This window comes from Centroberyx gerrardi, chromosome 3 (assembly GCF_048128805.1).
Source record: "Centroberyx gerrardi isolate f3 chromosome 3, fCenGer3.hap1.cur.20231027, whole genome shotgun sequence".
Taxonomy (NCBI): domain Eukaryota; kingdom Metazoa; phylum Chordata; class Actinopteri; order Beryciformes; family Berycidae; genus Centroberyx; species Centroberyx gerrardi.
The window spans coordinates 26,753,674-26,774,838 of record NC_135999.1 but is presented as its reverse complement, the minus strand read 5'-3'; the positions used below and the strand labels follow the sequence as shown (position 1 = coordinate 26,774,838).

The 21,165-nt window shown below is 42.7% G+C and overlaps 2 protein-coding genes across 2 annotated transcripts in view; one reads left to right on the top strand and one right to left on the bottom strand.

Moving 5' to 3' along the window:
* Positions 1–695: 695 nt before the first annotated feature.
* On the bottom strand, positions 696–9,657 carry ift27 (intraflagellar transport 27 homolog (Chlamydomonas)). The gene is made up of 7 exons (XM_071910646.2): positions 9,527–9,657; positions 8,971–9,050; positions 3,144–3,203; positions 2,410–2,469; positions 1,966–2,083; positions 1,391–1,500; positions 696–1,127 (listed from the first exon to the last, which is right to left on the bottom strand). The coding sequence occupies exons 1-7, from the start codon at positions 9,558–9,560 to the stop codon at positions 1,020–1,022; spliced, it is 570 nt and encodes a 189-aa protein (XP_071766747.1). The 5' UTR covers positions 9,561–9,657; the 3' UTR covers positions 696–1,019.
* A 981-nt stretch (positions 9,658–10,638) lies between these two features.
* The window catches only part of syngr1b (synaptogyrin 1b), a 25,141-nt gene continuing 14,614 nt past the window's right edge, over positions 10,639–21,165 (top strand). The window contains exon 1 of the mRNA XM_071910637.2: positions 10,639–10,744. Within this exon, the coding sequence (XP_071766738.1) occupies positions 10,643–10,744 (102 nt within the window). The 5' untranslated portion in view covers positions 10,639–10,642. The remainder of the gene's footprint in view (positions 10,745–21,165) is intronic.

Genomic DNA, 21,165 nt, shown 5'->3' with positions numbered 1-21,165 from the left:
CCTCATTTGAATGGTGGCGGCTGGTCGTGAGAGGCAGGGAGAGAACAAGGACGCAGCTTTGACCTGGTTTGAATGGGAGGCGGCTAATTAGAACGGTGATTACTGGTTGTTAGCGCCGCGCTGGGGACGCGACTGAAATGATGTGAGAGAGCTGCAGCTGGGGAGTTAACACAACAAGAGAGAGAGAGAGAGCTAGACACAGAGAGAGAGAGAGACGGGATTGGAAAGAGAGAAAAGAGACGAGAAGGAAGCAATAGATACCAGAGAGAGAAACAAAGTGACAGAGATGAGAGAGAGAGAGAGAAGGAGGACAGAGCAAGTGAGAGAGAGAGATGGAAAGCAGAGGAGAGAACGACGAGGCCAGGAACAAAGCGAGACTGAGATAAAAAGAAAACATGAAAGGGCGGGGTGGGATGGGCACACAACGAAAGGAAAGGAAGGGAAAGGAAAGGAGAAGAGGTGTATCAATTCTGCTCTTTTGTCCACACTGAAAAAACAGGGGAGAGGAGAAGACAGGAGAGAAGAGAAGGCGAGGAGGAGGAGGTGTATAGGCTTCTCCTTCCTCCGCAATGAGACTCCGACTCATTGCGGTGTCATTGTGGTTACGGTAATGACACGACAATCGCTGTGAAAGCATAACCGCGCTGTCGGCGCACAGAGAGAACGAGCAGATAAGAGACAACGTGGCTAACTGCTGATTATCACAGAAAAACAACTTTATTCACGGTCGTATCAAAATATCAGTCAGACGAAGCCGCTCTCTGCCGGGCCCGCAGCCCGGGCGACAGGAGGGGTATTTACAAGAAGAAAATGGGGCTTGTTTGAGGTGCCTCACAAAAGTCTAATCTGTCAGAATTCAGTTTTGATCCGCCCCAGCTAGACAAGGTCCCTGAATGACTATCTACTGTCTAGGTTCCTGTTGGTGACATTTCAAGGCGACTTAACGCATGGAGAAAACAGAACAGTCACTATTTAGAGGGTGCACATACATTTCACGGGTACTTTGTGTTTTAGAAAGTCTAGCCGGGACTCTTTATGTTCTGGATGTTCTCTCGTTGCTCTCGGTAGAGAGAGTGGAGGGCCCGGGCTAAACTGAGGAGCGGTGCGTCACAGTTCTCCATCTCCTTCTGCAAGAGACAAACACACACACACAATGGTGGCCCACATTAGCATTGATACTGTAGCTATATATACCATTGCTGCACTCATGCACAAAGAAAGTATACAATATAACATAATATAAGCCATTTGGTACACTTTTATCCAAAGTGCCTCACAGCAACGCAGTGGGAATTGATCCTCTAACCCTGGCAGTGGTAGTACCTTGCTCCACCCACTGAGCTACACAGGAGCACTACAGTATATTATGTCCATGTTGAAGTGCACTCACAGCGGACGTCTCATGGTACTCCAACCCCTGGCTCTGGGCCCATTCCTGGGCCACGGATGCCTGCACCTCCCTCCTAGCAGACAGGTCTGACTTGTTGCCCACCAGGACGCCTGAACGACACACACACACACACACACACAAAAACACACACAAGCAAACACAGGTGCTTGATAAGAGACTGCAGAAGCATTCCCATCCACCTTAAAAAATTCCCTTACTATTCAGTGATTCTCTATGTATAAGGCAAGGCATTTCCGAGAACCGAAATTAACAGTTCCAGAAAATCCATAACAGTTACAGAACTTCAATGACTATTTCAGAACTTCCACAAGTATTCTAGAACTTCCAGAACTTCCATGACTATTCCAAAAATTACATAACTATTCCAGAACTTGCAGAACCATTCCAGAATTTCAAAAACTATTCAACTTCCAAAAAAGACCCTCACTATTCCTGAAATTCCATCGCAATCCTAATATCATGACTATTCCAAAAAATTGCAGAACTACTTCACAACTTCCATAACTATTCCCTAAATTCCCTAACGTTTTGGGGGTTTTGGGGGGAGGGGGTACCTGGGACGTGGAGGCCCTGGCTGTGGGAGCGGACTCTCTCCATCCAATGGCTGCAGTTGGCAAAGGACTGCTCACTGGTCAGGTCAAAGACCAGGCACAGCAGTGAAGGCTGGCCCCACTGAGGATGGGGTGGGGTGGGGTGGGGCGTGGGGTTACATTGGGATGGGAGACGACAACAATGAGCGAGAGAAAGCGAGAGAGTGGGCATCACATCAATTCATTCCTTTGTTTTATTGACACAAATGTTACATGAATGTTGCCAAAGCATCCAAATACAATGGGAATATGGGAATGCATCATAAAGAGATAAATAAATAGTAAAGTGCCTACCCTGTGCGCATGTGTGTGTGTGTGTGTGTGTGTGTGTGTGTGCGCGTGTCTCTTTGTTCAATGTTGTTCACTCGCAGTGTAGTATGTGGGCTGACTCCAGAGAGGCAGTCTTACCATCTTCTCGCAGGCTTCCACAAATGTCTCCTTCCCTGCAGAGTCTATGATGTACAGCTCCTGGAGAGGGAGGGAGGGAGAGAGAGAGAGAGAGAGAGAGAGAGAGAGAGAGAGAGAGAGAGAACAGGAATAAGAATGACAAAAAGGAAGTGTACCATCTGTAATTTTGCAGTGGCAGTGCTTGAGGGTATTTTTAGTTTTGGTTCCACATCTGTCCCTGTTTTGGTCCCTGTCCCTGTTTTTTTCTTTGGATACTTTATCATTACAAGTGATTGATTGTACACATTAGGGCAATACTTCCTTGTGTTTCAGATGGAAATTAGGCTAAATTATACTGCTGTTTTAACTTCCTATTTTGTCTAGCAGCGGCGGTAATGCTCTTGCCACGATGCAGCACCACTGCTTAATGAATACAGAGGAGAAACTGACTAAAATATCTTCTAAACATCGTCTGGGCAAACTTCCTCTTCCAGCGGCCACAGTGACGGATAGATTCCAATATTCACCACTTCACTTTTCACCAATTCACAGCAAAGTATGGCTTTAAGAATAGAAAAGAACCTCTAAACCATGTTTGATAGAGTAGACAAACTTATCAGCCACAGTCATCATAATTTAGCAGCATTTGACTAGGGCTGGTGTTAATTTACGCCCCTGCATACGGTTCAGCACGGCTCCTTGTGGAGTCTTGTTGAGCGTGGTGCAGACAGGGTGGGGAGGATGGCTGGACTCACCACGCTGTCGCTGGTCTCTGGGATGTTGACGCACTTCATCAGCAGCTCCACTCCTGTCGTCTGCCAAACAACCACAACCATAATGTCACTGTCATAATATTACTTAGTCTATTTCTTTCTATTTCTTGTGCTATTTCTGTTTTGCTGAGCTTAAAGACGTCCATGAAGCCTGCAGTACAAGTCTTCTCTTTGTTATAGACATGTTAGGAGGTCCACCCCTAGTGGAGCCACCCATACTGAAAATGTTGCTACTGCTAATGCTACTGTTTCAGATACAACAACAATGCTTTAGATAAAAGCATCCACTAAATGGCACGTTATGTAGTTATTACCATTACTGCCAGTAATTATTATTAATCAATATTCATCTAAGCACTTTGAACTGCTTTTGTATGAGATGGTGCTATACAAATAAATTTGAATTGAATCTCACTGTTTTATTGAACACACAGTAGTGCAAGCAAAGCAATTAAACTTGTCTCCACAGAACAATTTAGGCTAAGCTATGTGGGTTTTTTGGCTCCTTATTATGAGGCATTTATTGGATATGGAGTTTTTTACCTCAACATGAAACTGTAATTTGCGATTTTTTTTGTACTTAAATGTTCTTCCCCAGCTGTAGTTGGTCAAATCAGATTATGGCAATACTTGTCAAAATACATTTTACAGCTCCAACATTCCTACTGTGACTGTGTGTGAGAGAGGGAGAGAGAGAGAGAGACAGTCTGAGAGAGAGAGAGAGAGAGAGAGAGAGAGAGAGAGAGAGAGAGAGAGAGAGAGGGAGTGAGAGAGAGATAGGGAGAAGGTGGCGAAGAAGGAAAAATGAAGATGGAAGTAGCGTAGAGAAGAGAAGGGAAGAAGTCAACATGATGTAAAAGGTATGAGGTGGTAAAGGAGGGAAGAGAAGAGAAGAGAAGAGAAGAGAAGAGAAGAGAAGAGAAGAGAAGAGAAGAGAAGAGAAGAGAAGAGAAGAGAAGAGAAGAGAAAAGTTAAACCCAGAGAGGACATTTGGTTGTCACACAGCAGCCAGTATACACAGTAAGACAACATATTGTCTGATGATGATATATTGCTCATGCCTCAACATAAGCATCCCTAATTAGCAGCTTGGCTGGCTTGAAAGCAGCTTCACTGGCCCGATAACAACATGCTCACAAAGTCAATACATCATCCACTTATTTCCAAGGCCAGTGTTGGGAACACTCGTCATTACTGGAGACATATATTGTGCAAATCCTGACCAAACCTTCTCTCCTGTGTGACTCTGAATCGTATTATTCTTAATGTCTCAATAAAGAAAAATGGCTTGTTGGCTCTAGTTTAAGGCAAGTCTAAGATCACCAATCACCCCAAAAAAAAATCTGCAGAGCTTGGAGACATGAGTAGTTGAAAGTTTGTAAAAATCAATATGGAGCAAGTAGAGGAGGAAGATAGAAGAAGGAGATAGGATTCAGGGGGCAGAGAGTGTGGGCGATAAATGTGATGAATCTGGTCCTATCATAATTAAAACATATGCCGTGAACCTTCCTCACGCGCTTTTGAGATCTAAAGAAGATCTAAGTGGACCTGATGGGTGCAAGCTGTCTTTCTCAACTACCTATCCGGTTGTGTGAGATCTGTGGTAACCTTGACGAAGCGAGCCAAGGTGTCTCTATATCAGCAGCACCCAACTCTGATTTGATCTGATCTGCTGAGCACACACTCAGCGGAGCGAGTCAAATGCCAAAGACTGCAACCCAGCACACACACACACACACACACGGTGCAAACACATTCACGCACAGACAGACACACATACACACAGAAAAAGTTAACAACAAGTATCCTACAGTGTACATACACACACACACACACGCTGCGGTCCCATTTAGGAGTGGGCTAATGAGCTGGTGTGAGGCATAGAAGGCCTCTTGCTGGAATGTCAATGAGAGCCTATTAGCAACAAATAAGCTGGAATATTGCTAACGGGGCGTCTGACATTTTCAAAGGAGGACGTGAGCGGAATGGACGACAGCCTCCGCTACCCTTCAAAATCAAAAGTTGAAGAACAGGAGGGATAACTTGGGCTGCGTCTCCGCCGGGAAACACCCTTCGCAGCGCTAACTTCTTTTTCCTTATTATTCACAGTGGAAAGGACGTGCTGTTTTCCCCGCTCCAAACCCGTGCTGAGATCTTAAAAGAAAAAAAAATCCACCCGAAAACACTTAAAGACTGTCAAAAACAGCTACTGGCAATGTACCTTGGATTTCTCTCCCATGTCGTTTGGTGTATTTTTCTTATTCCCGCGGATAACTGTGAACAAATGTAGCCGACGTCACATCACATCGAGATATTTCCAGCGCAGCCACAATGGAGTTTGATAGCAGAACATTTTTCAGCGATCTAAAACCTTCAATGGTAAACGTCAGGTGTTGGTGTCAGTCCCTCAGAATCAAAGAGCGTGTCTTCTTTCTAGACTCCACCATTTTGCACCAACATTCAACAATCATACAGGGAGAAATCCATCGTAGAAGAGGAAGAGAGACCAATTTCTTCACCCACAGGAGCCACAACAGACCAGAATGCAATGCAGCCACAAGAAGTATTGTGTTTTGAGTGAGGGATACGACTCTCACTTTTCTCAACTGAAAAAACTCTTGCTCTCTTGCTCTTTCCGCCTACATGTATAACCCACAGCTGAACAGAACAAGTTAATGCGCGTCCTCTGGGGATTGTCGAAAGGCATTCTGGGAAATGTAGGAAATCACTAACTGAGATAGAGGTAAACAAGGCAGGTTGAGGGAGAGTGGGTACACCAAAAAAGTAAATAACAACACTTCATCACATACAGTAATAACTCCTGGAACAGAATGAACATCACAAATTAATTTATCAGTGTAAGAGCATCCAAGGGTGGACTTCTCCTCTAACATGTAGCACTCAGCGCCAAGTGAGCAGGAAGTTAGAAACATTTCAACTAATAGCAAAAGAGCATCTGGCTTCAAAAGGTTCAACAGTTGCATAGCAACAGCAGAGGCCATGACCGGCCCTTTCCCACAAGCATTTGTTCGGCACTACTAGCTAAAAAGAGTTGCCTGGTGCAGTCTGCAGGTACACATATATCTGTCTACATGGTTCTCTACTCACTTTCCTGTCTCTGTTCGGTGTAACATCCCTTCTCATTTTCTTTTTTGCTATATACTGCGTAGATTTTGACATTTAACACCAAACTATTTTTACAAATTACCCTATGGACCAGTGTCCCTCAAACGGTGGTTAAGACGGTTAAGACCCAAAGGTGGGTCATGAGACATTGTCATGGGTGCGCAGACAAAGAATAGCTCAGACAGGACAGTATTGTGTTAACTAATGACTTTGTGTTGTGACTCCATGATGCAAAACCAGGTGAGAAGCACTGATGAAGGCATTAAAATAAATAGGCTAGTCAGTTAAAATAAATAGTCAGTCAGTGAAGAGAGAGAATGAAGGCCTGGGTGGGCAATATTGGCTTTGCAATCTACCAGTCAAAGGTTGGATGATTTTGAAAAAAGAAATGTGGAAATTATACACTCATCAAGTTAAAGGAACCAGAATTTTTACTGTATTGAACTGAGTATTTAAATACTGTGCCATGCTTGACAAATTCTGGTTAACAGTATCCATGGTTTTCATGGTTAATTGGCACTGGTAGATCACCTCAGCGTTGCCAAATGGAAAGCAGATCTCTTGCCAGGGTTTCCCAGCCTTGGCCTTGGCTGCTGGTTCCCAAGGGTGATGAAATGAAAATGTTTGGGTAACCCTCGCCTTAGCAATACTGTTCTCTCTTTTACAAACTAAGACTAGGCCTAGACTGCGAGGGTACAGATGTGATTCGGCTTAGGCTGAGTATAGCATCTGCTTTAGCAAACACACATACTAGGCCGATGTAGATTAAAAATACTGCACTATTCCAGAGTGTAGCTACTTTGTTAAAACTCTAGTCCAACACAAATAGACACACACAGCATCACAAAGGTACAGGTCTATGCAGCATGGAGAAACTCTACTCTGCTGTTGTGCAGTATGTGTACTGTGTACTGTGTGTGTGCTTGTTGAGTACCTGTTTTGGTGGCTTTCCAGAATCCTGCTGTATTAATTATCGACGTTCCCGTCACCTCAGAACCCCCAATACTGCTGACACAGCAAGAGCTACACGCACACACATACACACACACACACACACACACACACTCACAAGGGCTTGGCTCCAGTCCAATGTCTGCTCACCAACCTGTTCTGTACCCTAAGCAGAGCTGCAAGGCCTAATGGTAAACCAGCATCCTATCCAAATGTGTGTGTGAGTGTGCGCGCTGTGTTTGTGCATCTGTGCTTGTTCACTGCACATGCATCATACATGCACGTACATGTGTTCGTCTACACTGCAGTCAATCAGCAGCCCTTGACACATTGACAGAAGGAATCACTGAGCAGCCATGACCCCATATATCACAGTGTGTCAGGTTAATGACATGGCTCCCTCCCTCATGCAGATTAGCATAAATAATGCACATTAGCATTCTCTGCATCAGCAGTAATTGGTACAGTGTGCTGCAGTGGTCTGCAGTGGTTCCTACAGTGGATTTCAGGAACCTCCGCAGGTCCTTGAGAGGCTCCTATGGCGTCACCAGAAAAAAGAAATCTAAACTTGAACTAACAACAATGTGTAACATTGTAATAAGACTATTATATTTTGTTATTTTGTACTTGAACTTTGTTTTGCTTCCTTGTGTTTCATTTTGTTGCATACTGTATTACATCATTTTGATGGTTGATTAGTTAGATCTAGGTCCTCTGAGAGATCCTTGTGATGAAGGGCTATATAAATAAATTAAATTCAACTTGATAACTGTCAACATTTGTCGTTTAATTTTTTTTTTTTTTGCCAACAATCTAAGAATATTGAATTTGAATGGAAATCTACAAGTGGGGGATGAGTGTGTATGCCGCACGACTGTAGTTCAAATTGATAATCCCAATTATTTTGCTAGTTAATGTGATGATTATGATTATTGATATGATTATGACATAATTATTAGTGGCTATTATTAGTCTTGATGATTTTAGGCACAGAGTTACTTTAATTTCACTAATTGTGTCTTATGTCCAGCAGATGTTCTAAAATAAATTAAATTAAATTAGATGTTTCAATAATTGCCAGATTCTACAATTACTGATTGTGGAGCCCTACCCATCTAGCGCTTTCATCCTGCTTATCTGCGTCTCTCTCTGTGTGTATCTATAAGCACAGATATGGAGGCTGCCAAGATCTATATGTGTAAGTCTCTCCTGTAAAGTTAAACCTGGGATGGGCAACCATGTGCCATGTAGTGACAACTGCAGCAGGTGATTTCACTGATACAACTTCAACCAGAGAGCAGGAACTACTCAGTGAAATCACCAGGTGTAGTTTTTGTCTGGAATGAAAAGCTGCATACTCTCTGCCCTCCATGGCACATGGTTGCGTATCCGTGGTCTAAACCCACTTATGCCTATTCTGGCAATTAGCCAGAAAAACTTCAAGAACTGCCCTTACAAACTCAATCCACTTTCTCCGTTACACAACCTGAATCCAAAAACATTAGCCTGTCACTCCCACAACCAGTTGCTTTACAACTGGATCACTGTGTTGTGTTTTGCTTGATCTGAATATATGTAAAAGTACCATATATGTATGGCTTATTTTTGCAAAGACTGATACAATATTAAGATGGTAGCTGGTTTCCCATACCCATCCTTGGCTGGTACACATACACTGTACATGTGGGATTACATGCACACACTGAGTTAATGCTAATGTTAATGTTCTCACCATGCTGTAGTTCTTCTGGAAGAGAGTACCATCACTGTGGAACATCTGAGAGAGGGCACTCTTCCCCACCGCAGCATCTCCTACACACACACACACACACACACACACACACACAAATACAGAGAGAGAGAGAAAGAGAGAGAGATAGAGAGAGCAAATTTCAAAGCTAAGTGAGTTATAAATGAGTTACGAGTGAGTTAAAGTTACAAGTTACTCCTATACAGACTGTGTGTGTGTGTGTGTGTGTGTGTGTGTGTGTGTGTGTGTTGATTCTGGTTCAGCTTTAGTGAGTGAGTATGTTACGTTACAGGATAGAAAACTACCTTGTACTTGTCAACAAAACTCACTACTCAACTGTTGTGAATTGTATACTGCAGCTGATGAACCCTCCCAGTACATAAACATTACTTTTGTAGGTTTTGGGACTCTGTGGCCTGAGGAACACGTATTTTCAACGTTTTTTAGCCGGTTGGTGCTGGTTAGCTTTAGCGGCTGTAACGTTATCCTGCTCTTAAGAAGCAGAAACATGGTCTAAACCCTCAAAACTTTGACCTACCGACAAGCAGACATCTCGCCCTCAGCTTCACCATTTCAGAGGATATCTTCCCAAAACATTCAGTTAAATCTCTAGTCTCCGTCACCCTAAATTATCTTTTTGTTTTGAACAGTCTACGCGGTCTGCATATCTTCTTCCTTGTGCCTCGGCGACACAACGCGTCGTCTTAGCAACCGGCCAAGGAGCCGCCTCACTGGTCCAATCAGCGAGCGCGCAGTACCAACTGTGCTTTCATTGGCTGGCTGTGGCTACGTAGGGAAGAAACGTAAAGAACAAGACGTACACGGCTATTTCCAGCAACGCCGCAAGAGGGCGGGATTTCTCACATTGACTCAGTATTACTGTGATATTCCTATGGGACTTACAGTTGTGCTGTGATTGTATCCTTCTAAAATGTATTAGCCTATATGAGTATTAAGCCTATAGTTATTTTTGGACAGTAATTAATGTCCTGAATCAACGTCACCTATTCATGCCGTCTTAGGCGAACAATTAATCTTTCCTAATGAGCATATTGAGAAAGATTTTTAGATTGTGAGTTATATAATTCATATTAAACAGCATGCTTGGTCTTTATAGGCTGTAACAGTGTGTTTTCCTCGTCCACCTCTCCTGACCACTGCCTGTCAGCTAATAAAGCCCTTATGACAAATAGAGGGGGGGAAAGCGCATGACACTCCTTGTGGCAATCCTGTGAGCACAAAGCGCGTGCCCCTCGCGATGTTTTGCGAGAGAGAGAGAGAGAGAGAGAGAGAGAGAGAGAGAGAGAGAGACGGCATCTCCGCTCAGCCTCCTCCTCCTCATCCTTGGAGAGAGAGAGAGAGAGAGAGAGAGAGAGAGAGAGAGAGAGAGAGAGAGAGAGAGAGAGAGCGCGCATCATCAAAACACTGGCAGCCAGTTGCGATTATCGGAAGAGGACGAGAGGGAATTTAAAGGTGAAATAATAAAAGAGGAGAGAACCGGGGGAGGTCGAGACGCGCCTGCCTCCGCACAGCCAGACCCCCGCAGGCAGCAGGCAGCAGGCAGCAGGCAGACCGGGGCTTCTCCTCCACACACCGTCTGTAGCGGGCAGGAGGACCAGACAGAGAGGAGGCGCACAGAGGAGAGAGGAGGACCATGGAGGGGATGCAGGCATACGGAGCTGGGAAGGCCGGAGGAGCTTTCGACCCCGTCACCTTCTTCCAGCAGCCTCACACCATTCTCCGCATAGTGTCTTGGGTGAGTAGCCCTTCTCCGGCGAGGACGGAACATGCAGGAATAAACAAGTTTGTAGGCCTGCAAAGTGGCCGCATAGACCCAAATAATGGGATTATATATAGTATATTGCATTAGCATATAGTGTGGAATGTGATTGTTTAGTTGTTGAACTCCTTGTATTTGTCTATCTAAAGGGACCAGAATGCCTCAGTCTACCTTAAAACAAGTGAAAAATGACTATTCCTATAATATTCATTTAAGGACTTATAGTGTGCTTGTGATGTTTAGTAGTGAGTTAATATAGATCCTATCCTACTTTATGGTATTTTTTGTATCTGCAATGGTATCACTATAATATTCCTATGATCATGTTCCTATATAGAGACTTATGGTGTGTCTGAGGTAGCCTACTACAGTGAGTTTATAGTGAGTTTATCTAGGCCCAGGTTTGGTCCTAATACCTAATCTATACACTGATTATAACAATTAATGTCCTGAATCAACACAGCCCACCCAGACCGCCTCAGATAGGCTAATAGATCAGTTAACAACTAATCTGTTCTAATGAGCATATTGAGAACACACAGACACACACGTGTGTGTGTGTCTGTGTGTTCTCAATATGCTCATTGCTTACACACACACACACACACACACACACAGGAGGAGGAGCTCCAATGAAAGAAAACATAGCAATCCTTTTAGATATTTTAGAAGGATATAATATAATCAAATATCACAGCATAACTTAATGTCCCAATAGGAGTTTTATATAAGTATTTTATAGGATAAAATTGGCATTAAGTATTATAGGGTTAGTCTCACTATTGAGCACGTTGGAAAATATAAATGATAAAACTATCGACCAACATCCTACAGTTTGCAGTTGCATTTTGGCAACAAAAATTGTCCTCAATGTCATTTACTGGACCAAGAACACAGAAATACATTAAAAGTAGAAGATACAGACACATTATAGATCTTTATAGGAATATTATAGGAATATTATTGGATTTATTCATTAGGGGGCATCTGGTATGATGTGAGCCCCTCCTTGTCTCTCCTACTTGTTGTTGTTCCTCCTCTGTATTCCTGGTCCAGTAAATGACATTGACGGCTCTTTTTGTCGCTGAAATGTAAATGTTGGCTTTTGGCTAATTGTTTTGTCGTTTATGTTTGCCAAGCAGACACATGCTAATATTGGCTCTTGATTTAAAGGCTGGTTACAGCCATTAGGCCTAAAGCTGAGCATACTAGGCATGGAAGTCGTGGAAATCAATTTACCAACCTTTTTATTTGTGTTTATTTGAGTTTACCCACATTTTTAGGCTGGCAGTATAAATTTATAGTATACCTTATAGTAAATAGTATCAAACTGATGTAATTTCTATAAAGATATGGTCTTTTAATAATTGGTTATTGTTTATAATGATGGTTGTTTGCCTTATGATGATCACTGACTGCAGCCTGTTTATTTAACACTACATCACTTACAATAGGAAATCGTTTCTTAGTGACGCTTCTTATGCCAGATTCCATCTATTTATCATTTGTTTCTGTTTTTAGACGTAGACTTCTTCAAAAGAATATGTAAAGAAATGCATAAAGGTAGATGGTCTTCCTGGCAAGAGCACAGAAAGTAAAAGCTGGCTGTCTGTTTGTTTGTCTTCGTACCACCTGACACCAATCATGCTGTGATGAGAGTTAAAGTGTAAAGTATTAAAGCAAGGCCATTCATTACAATCTCCCCGCTTTAAACCCCAATGCCGCGCTGTCTGTATTATTTCTTATTTATAGGACTGTGTCTGTGTCTGCGTGTCCTTAAATAGAGTCCAGAGGCCTTTTCAAGGATGCTGCAAGGATAAAGAGGCAGGCGGCTTCATGTGCACACACTGGACACTGTCCTGTGATGGGGGAAGTGCGTCTTACCAGTGCAAAATGTTCAGGACTTGGGGGTAAAAGGACTTAGTCTATACCATAAAACTGTTTCCCTTTTTCACAATCAGGTCTAGAGAAAAGATGACGCAAAGTTGTCTGCGGGGGAAATTGCATCAAAATAATGACTTGGCCAGTCTCATATTATTCTCGTATATGCTTGTTAGAGGGAGAAAGGGAAAAAAAAGAATGCACACACACACACACACACACACACAAGGCGATGCACTTCAGCTTAATCTCAGTTAGTGAGGAAAAAGAGTTGAACTTTCTCACCAAACACCTCTGTTCCTCTGTCTGTGCCTTATGAACTTGACCCCCCACTCTTTGCACTGGACAGCAGAGCGTTTGAAGAGATAAAAGAGCAAAGTTATTATTATTTTTTGAACAAAACTGTGATCGATAGACTAAGCATTCAGCGTTGTGAAGACGAGACATGTTCATTCCATGAATCATAATGGGCTTATTTCACTTTCATGTACAACTCAGACACCCGACTTGCATGTGTTTATGAGCTTTTTGGTCAGAAATTAAAAAAACAACAACATGGAGATAATGAAGCATCATATGTATTGTTTGGTTTTCTTTTGACAGCAGCATGCCTGAGACCCAGTTCATAAAGGCAACAGGTATATGCTAGTTACATTTGATGTCAGATTTTGGTAGCTGGGTCACATACAGTGTAATATGAATAGTTTCTGCCATTGACAGACAGAGTGACACTGTTGTCGGCCATGTTTGCTGAGGCAGCTGCCTCACAACGTGCCTGTCCACTCTTTCAATGGCCCTGGTTCCACAATTAAATTCCCCATTCATTTTTTCCATAGACATTTCAGAAAATCTCAATATAAATTTAAGCTTTGAACTGAACCAGCCAGCTGCAGGATGAGTCACAAGCATTTAACAATAGATTCAGAAAATAAATATGAAAATGAAAATAAAAAGGCAAGGGTACAAGACTGTGTTTGCAACGTTTTTAAGAGAGAATGAACAACTCATCCCATTCAGCATTGCAAATGACTTCATCAGTTCCTTTTCCCTAATCTTCAGCAGTGATACTTACTAAATATTTTAGTAACAAAATAATATAATAGCAATTACTGATTTGTAAGGAGTTTCAATTTTTTTCTCATCCCTAAAAAAGACATCAGGTCTGACAGTAAAGCCATGGTGGAGCGCTGCCAATCAGCGATACAGGTTGCTAGCAGAATGTTATTTTGCTCTGTCTGGCAGCCAGCCATGTGCAACTTTGCAGCGGTTAAGGTTTCTATGGTAACAGCAACCTCGCTGATTGGTGGGAACTCGCTAGAGCTTGTGGGTAGTGTAGTATTTCCCAGGGAACTCAGGAATAAAACACGATTTGTCAAGAACAAAGTTGAAATCAGACTGACTGATGGATTCTACAAGAACATATAGACTACCATAAAACATTAAAATATTATGGCTAATAAAGTCCCTATGAGAAAAATGAATGGGGAATTTTACTTCCAACACCTGACATTTCAGCTCTATTCGTGTATCCCAATTTCCCCAACCTCAGTGCCTGACTTCATGAGGCATTCAAATTCTTCCTACTGGGAAAGACTTGGCATCCCAAAATCCATAAACCACATTAAAGGCAAACTCCCCCCTCAGATAGGCCTTCTGTTACACTGTTAGGTACAGTATCATCAATCTATGATGCTCAATGCATCCCAGAGGTTATTTTGTGATGAAAAGTTATCATTTAACTTTTCGTTGTGTCCACTTTCTCTCAACCTGCCTCGTCTTCTTCTAATTCAGTTAGTGATTTCCTACATTTCCCAGAATACCTTTCAACAACCCCGTGCCTGAATGTGCCTGATGATTTCAGCTTGGGTTTTTACGTGCAGGTGGAGAGAGCGATAGCAGAGAGTTTCAACAATGTTCAAGTGTTTTAGTGTGGATTTTTCCCAGATAAGAAATAAGATCAAACTCTGGATCTTGTCAGTATTAGTGCCTAGCTCTGTCTATTCATACTGCTTATTTAGTGGGATAACTGAAGTAAGGGGTGACTCTCTGTGCTCTCATCTGATGCCCCGCCCCCTAGGTGTCCCCAGAGCAACAACTTGTATCCATGGTAACAGCCACAGAGTTGTGATGTTGTCACTAGGTGCATATCGTCATGTGTGTGCCATGATGCTAATCATTTAGTCTGTTGTGGATTGTGGGGGAGGAAACTATAAGCAACATTTGGTGGTGGGGGATGTTTGTGTGTGTGTGTGTGTGTGTGTGGGTTAGGTAAGTGTGTCAGGCTGGCATTGATACATTTGCATGATCATACATGGATAGAGAAGGAGGGAGAACGAGAGAGAGAGAGAGAGAGAGAGCAGTTTATGTATGGTGGTTGAGACTAGAACAAGGTTCACTCTGCCCTCCTGTGCTCTTTCTCTCTCTCTCTCTCTCTCTCTCTCACACACACACACACACACACACACACACACACACACACTTCTTCTGACTCATGAGGGGTGGATGTGGAGGTGATAATGAGTGCTTTGTGTGTTTGTGTGTGTGTGTGTGTGTGTGTGTGTGTGTGTGTGTGTGTGTGTGTGTGTGCGCGTGTGTGTGTGTGTGTGTGTGTGTGTGTGTGTGACAGCCTCAGGGAGTCAGGCCAGTATGTTTGTGATGATGCATGATGCATGGAGGAGAGAGAGAGAAGAAGAGTGAACATAATGACATGGTTGGCTGGCTGGCTGGATGCTGGATGGATGAATGGATGGATGAATGGATGGATGGATGGATGGATGGATGGATGGATGGATGGATGGATGGATGGATGAACAGCTTGTGTAAGATAATTTTCTGTTGGCCTGAATTGAATAAAAAAAAAAAGATTTGCATTAAATTGAGCAGAATTGAGTCAAGCTGACTTGAAAAGTTAAGATATCCCTCTGGTCTGTAACTGAATGAGAGTACAGCACCTTCTACCATACAATGTTTTTTTTGTTTTTTGTTTTTTTTTTACTTTTAATGCTTGCATCTGTTTTAGTTGTTTGAGCATGACTTCTTCATTATTTCTGCTACTGTCCTGCTCCGTTCTACAGTGGTAGCCACCTTACATCTTGTAAATAAGCAGACCAGAAGCTGATTGGTTGTAAATAAGCAGACCAGAAGCTGATTGGTTGTAAATAAGCAGACCAGAAGCTGATTGGTTGTAAATAAGCAGGCCAGAAGATCATTGGCTGTCAGTAAGAGTCCCAGAAGCTGATTGTCTGTATGTAAACAGACCAGGATCTTAATAGCTGTCAGTAAACAGATTTACCTGAACCTACTTGTCTGCTTCACTCACCTAACTATGCAGAGACAGTGATAATAGAAAATAGAATAAATGATGCATCTTGCATTAGTTCTTCAATGGCTACTATAACATGTTCTTTCTTCAAATGTTCAAACTACAATTAATTCCATGAGATTCTTGACTCTTTACACGCCCTGGAATACAAGTGATCTGCCCAAACAGACTCATAAGCAAATTAGTGATACACACATTGATGTATTATGTGCTTCTAAAGTCAAACGTGTTTAGAAAGTCCCTACTCTTCCATTATTCCATCTCTCATTTAATTGCTCTAATTTAGGTATATTTATGCATACAGTATTACACTGGCAAGAGAAGAGTGCATTTTAGTCAAGGGTCAGGAGTCAAGATTTGGGTTTAGTGTGTACTCAATATTGGCAACACGAACACACACACACACACACACACACACACACACACACACATACACACACCACAGTACATTCTGTCATCTCCATGTTACACACACACACACACACACACACACACATACATTGTTAGTGCCTACATGTCAGAATTCAGACGCAGGGTTTGAAAGCTATTTTAAGACGTAACCTGCATGTGTGTATGCATGCATGCTTGCACCATTCATGTTGTGAACATGTATTGCAGACGTTTGTAGATTTGTGGCGAGCTGCATAAGCCTGTCTATATTTTTGTGTTTAACATTCACAAATGAGCCTACAGTAATGACCAACTCTTCAAGACCTGGGTCAGATAGTATTGGAAACAATTCTTGGCATTTGGCAGGTCAGTGACTTCCAAATACTTTCCACTGATTGGTCAACACATGCAGGGACTCGTGGCAAACCCTGCCTCTCTGGTACTGTGTGTAGTTTAAAACAAACACTGAATGTGTGATCACATCCACAGGTCCTTTTCTTTGGTCTGAAGTATTGTGGAAAAGTTTACTTTGTTGTATTTTGTTCATTTAGATTCACACCGTCAAATTACAAGCGAACAAGGGCTTGTAAAGAAAAAGTAGCTCGTTCAGATTTTGAAGCATGAGGAATTGCTTGCTATCAGAAGATATCTACTTATACCCATAACACCTTGCGTTTTGGGGTCATTTATTTGGTTCAGATTATGTTCTTCTAAACGCCACCTGAGTTCAAATGGCATTGTTCTCACCTGCCCAAGCAAGCTGAACCAAGTGCTGACGCTCATAGAAATGTACTGTTTCATTACTGAATGGGGAAAGGAATGAAGGAGAAAGGAGGAGAGGCATACAGAGGAGAGGACAGGGTGGGTGAACGAACGACAGGGGGGAACAGGGTGTGTGGATGTGGAGGTCGCTGTGCTCTGTTGTTGTGTTTCTGTCTGTCTGACTGTGTATCCTTGCTACTGCAGTGGCTCTGCTTGAATTGAAATCTCACCATGTCTTGTCTCTCTCGTCCTCTCTCTTTTTTTCTCTCTTTGTCCTCTGTCTCTAAATGTATAAACCACAGTAACACACACACATACACACACACAAACAGACACATACTTACAGCTCTATTACATGAGCAGCCGCTACCATGGCGACAGCAGCAATCAGGTATCCCCAGTCCAGACCAACGCACTGCTGCAGACAGTAAGCCCACACACACACACACACACACACACACGCGCGCGCACACACACACACACACACACACACACACACACACACATATATAACCTTTTCTCTTTTCTCATTATCACATCTATCTCCTTGACTAATAAGAATTATTAATCATTCACTGCAGCCATTCTTCTGTCATTTTGTTCTTGGCTCCTTTCAATAGCGGCTCAAATCCTAAATCCAGAAAATCACTGATGTTCAGTGTGTTCTTATGGACATGGCTGAGCTTTTCTGTCACCTACAGCTCTGATTTCCCCACTCTCTCTGTTACCATCAGTGGTAAATGTATTGCAGTGCTGGGTGGAGTTGCTCCCTCTTGCTGGTGTCATTGTTTCAAGATGGTTCAACATTTAGACATTTAGCTGATGCTAGTATCCAGAGCAAGAATAGTGACTTTGGGCCTTTTGCATGAATGTTTTCTTATTTTTCGCTTTAATTTGTTCTTAAGAAATGCAGAAAGTGAAAACTAAGAAAATCCGAAGTCAGATTCATGAGAACAGGAAAATCTCATAACTAATTGCACTTCCAGTCTTAAATTGTAATTGCAATTTGCAATTGGCATAAGCAAACTTCAGTGCAAACCAAAAACCTTTAAGGCCATTGCATTGGACAGATAGACAGGAGGCTTCCTCAGGGCAGCGTGGGCAGTGGGAGCAGTGGCCTTACAGCTCCAGATAAGTGTAGGCTAAAGCATGGGAAGAAATAACCAGTGCAGTAAATACTGCATCAGCCGCAAACCACATTTTTAGGGAAGATAAAAATAAATGGATGAGCAAACGAGGGAATGAAGCTCATTGTTTGTAGTTAAGAAGGCCGATCTCCCCAAAAGCCCCGATGAAGACAGTGTGCCCCAAAGAAGTGTGCTTCAGCTGTTCTTTTGAGGAGAACAGCCTGTTAAACTACAAACAATGAGCTTCTTTCCCTCTTTTGCTTGTTGATGTGTAAACCTTTGACTCCAAAGAGCACCTTCTTTGATACCTGGCAAGCAAAACATCAGTCCAGGCAGCCTAGTCTTTTGAATCTTTGTGAAATTAGCACAATGTCTTAAAGGAATAGTTCACCCAAAACGTAAAATTCGCCATACGATCGCTCTATGAGTGGAAAGCAACGAAATTCGATCCATTATTTCATGAAAACGAGTCGATCTGCGCTGTATTTGCTTGAGATGGAGGACGCACACTGTCGCACACACAAAGGTTTGGTGATGTGGAAGTAAATTCAATGCTGATCGACTCGATTTTCATGAAATAATGGATCAAATTTTGTTTTTGCCACTCATAGAGCGATTGTATGGCGTTAGACGACTGTATGGAGTCATTTTATGGACACTTGTTGCCCCTTTTGAAGCCGAAGGACTTGCTCCCCATTTACTGCAATTGAGTTTGTACTGGCATGAGGATGAGTAGATAGTGACCGAATTTAAATTTTTGGGTGAACTATTCCTTTAAAATGTAACTAATATGCAGTAAAACTGAGAAGTGTGGGAATGAACCCACAATTTCACTGACAATCTGTTTGCTTCATATTCAGTGTTTGATGAGAAATGTGACGCTGCAGATGAGCAGATGAGTCAACAGAAAAGATGACTGACTCACCTTTCCAGCACTTCTGCTTTTGACCTTATTTCATTCACTGTGTGATTGTGAGCGCAGGCTGCCGAAGGCTCCAGGCACAAAGACACACATCTCTAATCAGGACACGGTCTGTTGTGTTCCTATGTGTGTGTGTGTGTGTGTGTGTGTGTGTGTCCATTTCTAATACAGCGGGAGGATTTTGTGTGTGTGTGTCTGGTACAGGATGTGAATACCAGGGTGGCATGAGGCCCGGCTCAATTGTCTGGTGTTTACAATGGGTCCAAAAGGCCTTTCACCCGGCACAACAGCCTCTTTAAATCATTCACAACCAGCTAGACTGGATTGATACGGTTTACCTCACGACTGAAATGGCTGCATGCAGCGTGTTGTCTTTGTAAAGTGTACTATTTCTATTTCTTGTGTGTGGAAAAATATCATGTATATGTGTGTGTGTGTGTGTGTGTGTGCATCTGTGTGTTGCGTGTGGAGACCATCAGAAAGCAAACACTCTGATTTATAGATTTAGAAGGAGAGAGAAAAGGCAGAAAGGGAGGGAGGGAGCGACAGAGAGGGAGATTCTGAAGGAAGCACACATACACACACATTCACGCATGCATGCACACATTTTTCACAAGCACACACACACACTCACACACACACATGCATACTTTTGGCTATCAGCGTCCTTAATGTGCAATTTGTAAGTGACCCTCTGATGGTCACAAGATCAGGCGCCCACGTGGCGTCCTCCACAATGCCTGCCTTCTCCGCCCGGAGCCTTGTGATCTGTCTACGGATCAGAGGGCCAAGGGAACACACACACACACACACACACACACACCTAAAGGAGCCAGATAGGGAGAGAAGCGGAGCAAAAGAGAGGGGGAGGGTGGGAAAGAGATTCACATATGAACACATATCACATGCTCCCCTTCTCACTGCTCCTATGTGGAGTTGGAGAAAACCTGGAAATATAAACTGATTAGCGGCAATGGGTATAAAAAGCACTCACCCACTTTCATTTATTGCAAATTTTCTTAGGCTACAAAATTAGTTCAAATGCATTTATTTGAGGGGATTTTTGCTCCAAAATGTATTCAAAGTACTTTTTTTTATCAAAGTTGAGCAGAAATTGGAGCAGAGAGACATTCATGTGAAAGTATAAAATTCCAATAACAGAAAAATCTAGTTGGTAAAAGCCAAAAGCCAAAAGTTGTGAATACTAATCCTTACCAAACTGAACCATACCTACTCTAGGGGGGGTGCTACTTTTTCGTGCCCCTGACCTCTGACCTACATGTATGTGTCAGAGGGATATGCAAAGTAAAAAAAAAAAAAGGCAGTTACACCTCGTGTGACATGGCGGTTGATAGTCTGTGAAGAACATGTCCTGCTCCAGCCAACACAAACCCAGCTGGATTTCTGCCGGCAGCCGGAGAAACAGCACAGTAATTCAATCTGCCCTCGGCCATGTGACAGCAAATATAATTGTGACCCTGAAGACGCTGTGTGTTTTCAAACCCGATCAACTAGGTCATGCCGAAACCGATCCTTATTTCAAGTAAGGGTGTTTCTGTGTGTGTGTGTGTCTGTGTAGCTGTAACAGACAGAGAACGAGAGAGAGAGAGAGTGTGTGAAAGGGAAAGATAGAAAGACACATTAGAGGAAGAGAATCCCCAGTGGTGAGTTGATTTCCCTGCAGATGCTCTCAGGGGAGCATCAAAAACCTATCTGTGTCACACCAGTAAAACCCAGCAGGCCTACAGGTCCCGCTGTCCTTGTTACAGAAACTCCCAAGCTCCCTTCTGCATCGAAATAATCAAAAACAGAGAAGACAGATCTGCAGCTCAACAGTCTGAAGAGCAATGTTTGGAACCAGGGATGTGCTAGTAAACAAAAAGTCAAGCTAAGGACTTCACTCAGTGATCATCATAAGGCAAACGACCTCCACAATAGACAATCAAAAAAAAATATATATTTTTTTAGAATTATATTAAAAATTATTAGAAAT

Bases quoted from the DNA above. Each gene is read 5' to 3' on its own strand.
- ift27 (XM_071910646.2), bottom strand. From the start codon at position 9,560: ATGGTGAAGCTGAGGGCGAGATGTCTGCTTGTCG. The intron at 2,470-3,143 runs GTGAGTCCAGCC...CTCCCTCTCCAG, and splicing joins CAGAGACCAGCGACAGCGTG to GAGCTGTACATCATAGACTC. The intron at 1,128-1,390 runs GTGAGTGCACTT...TGTCTCTTGCAG, and splicing joins AGTACCATGAGACGTCCGCT to AAGGAGATGGAGAACTGTGA.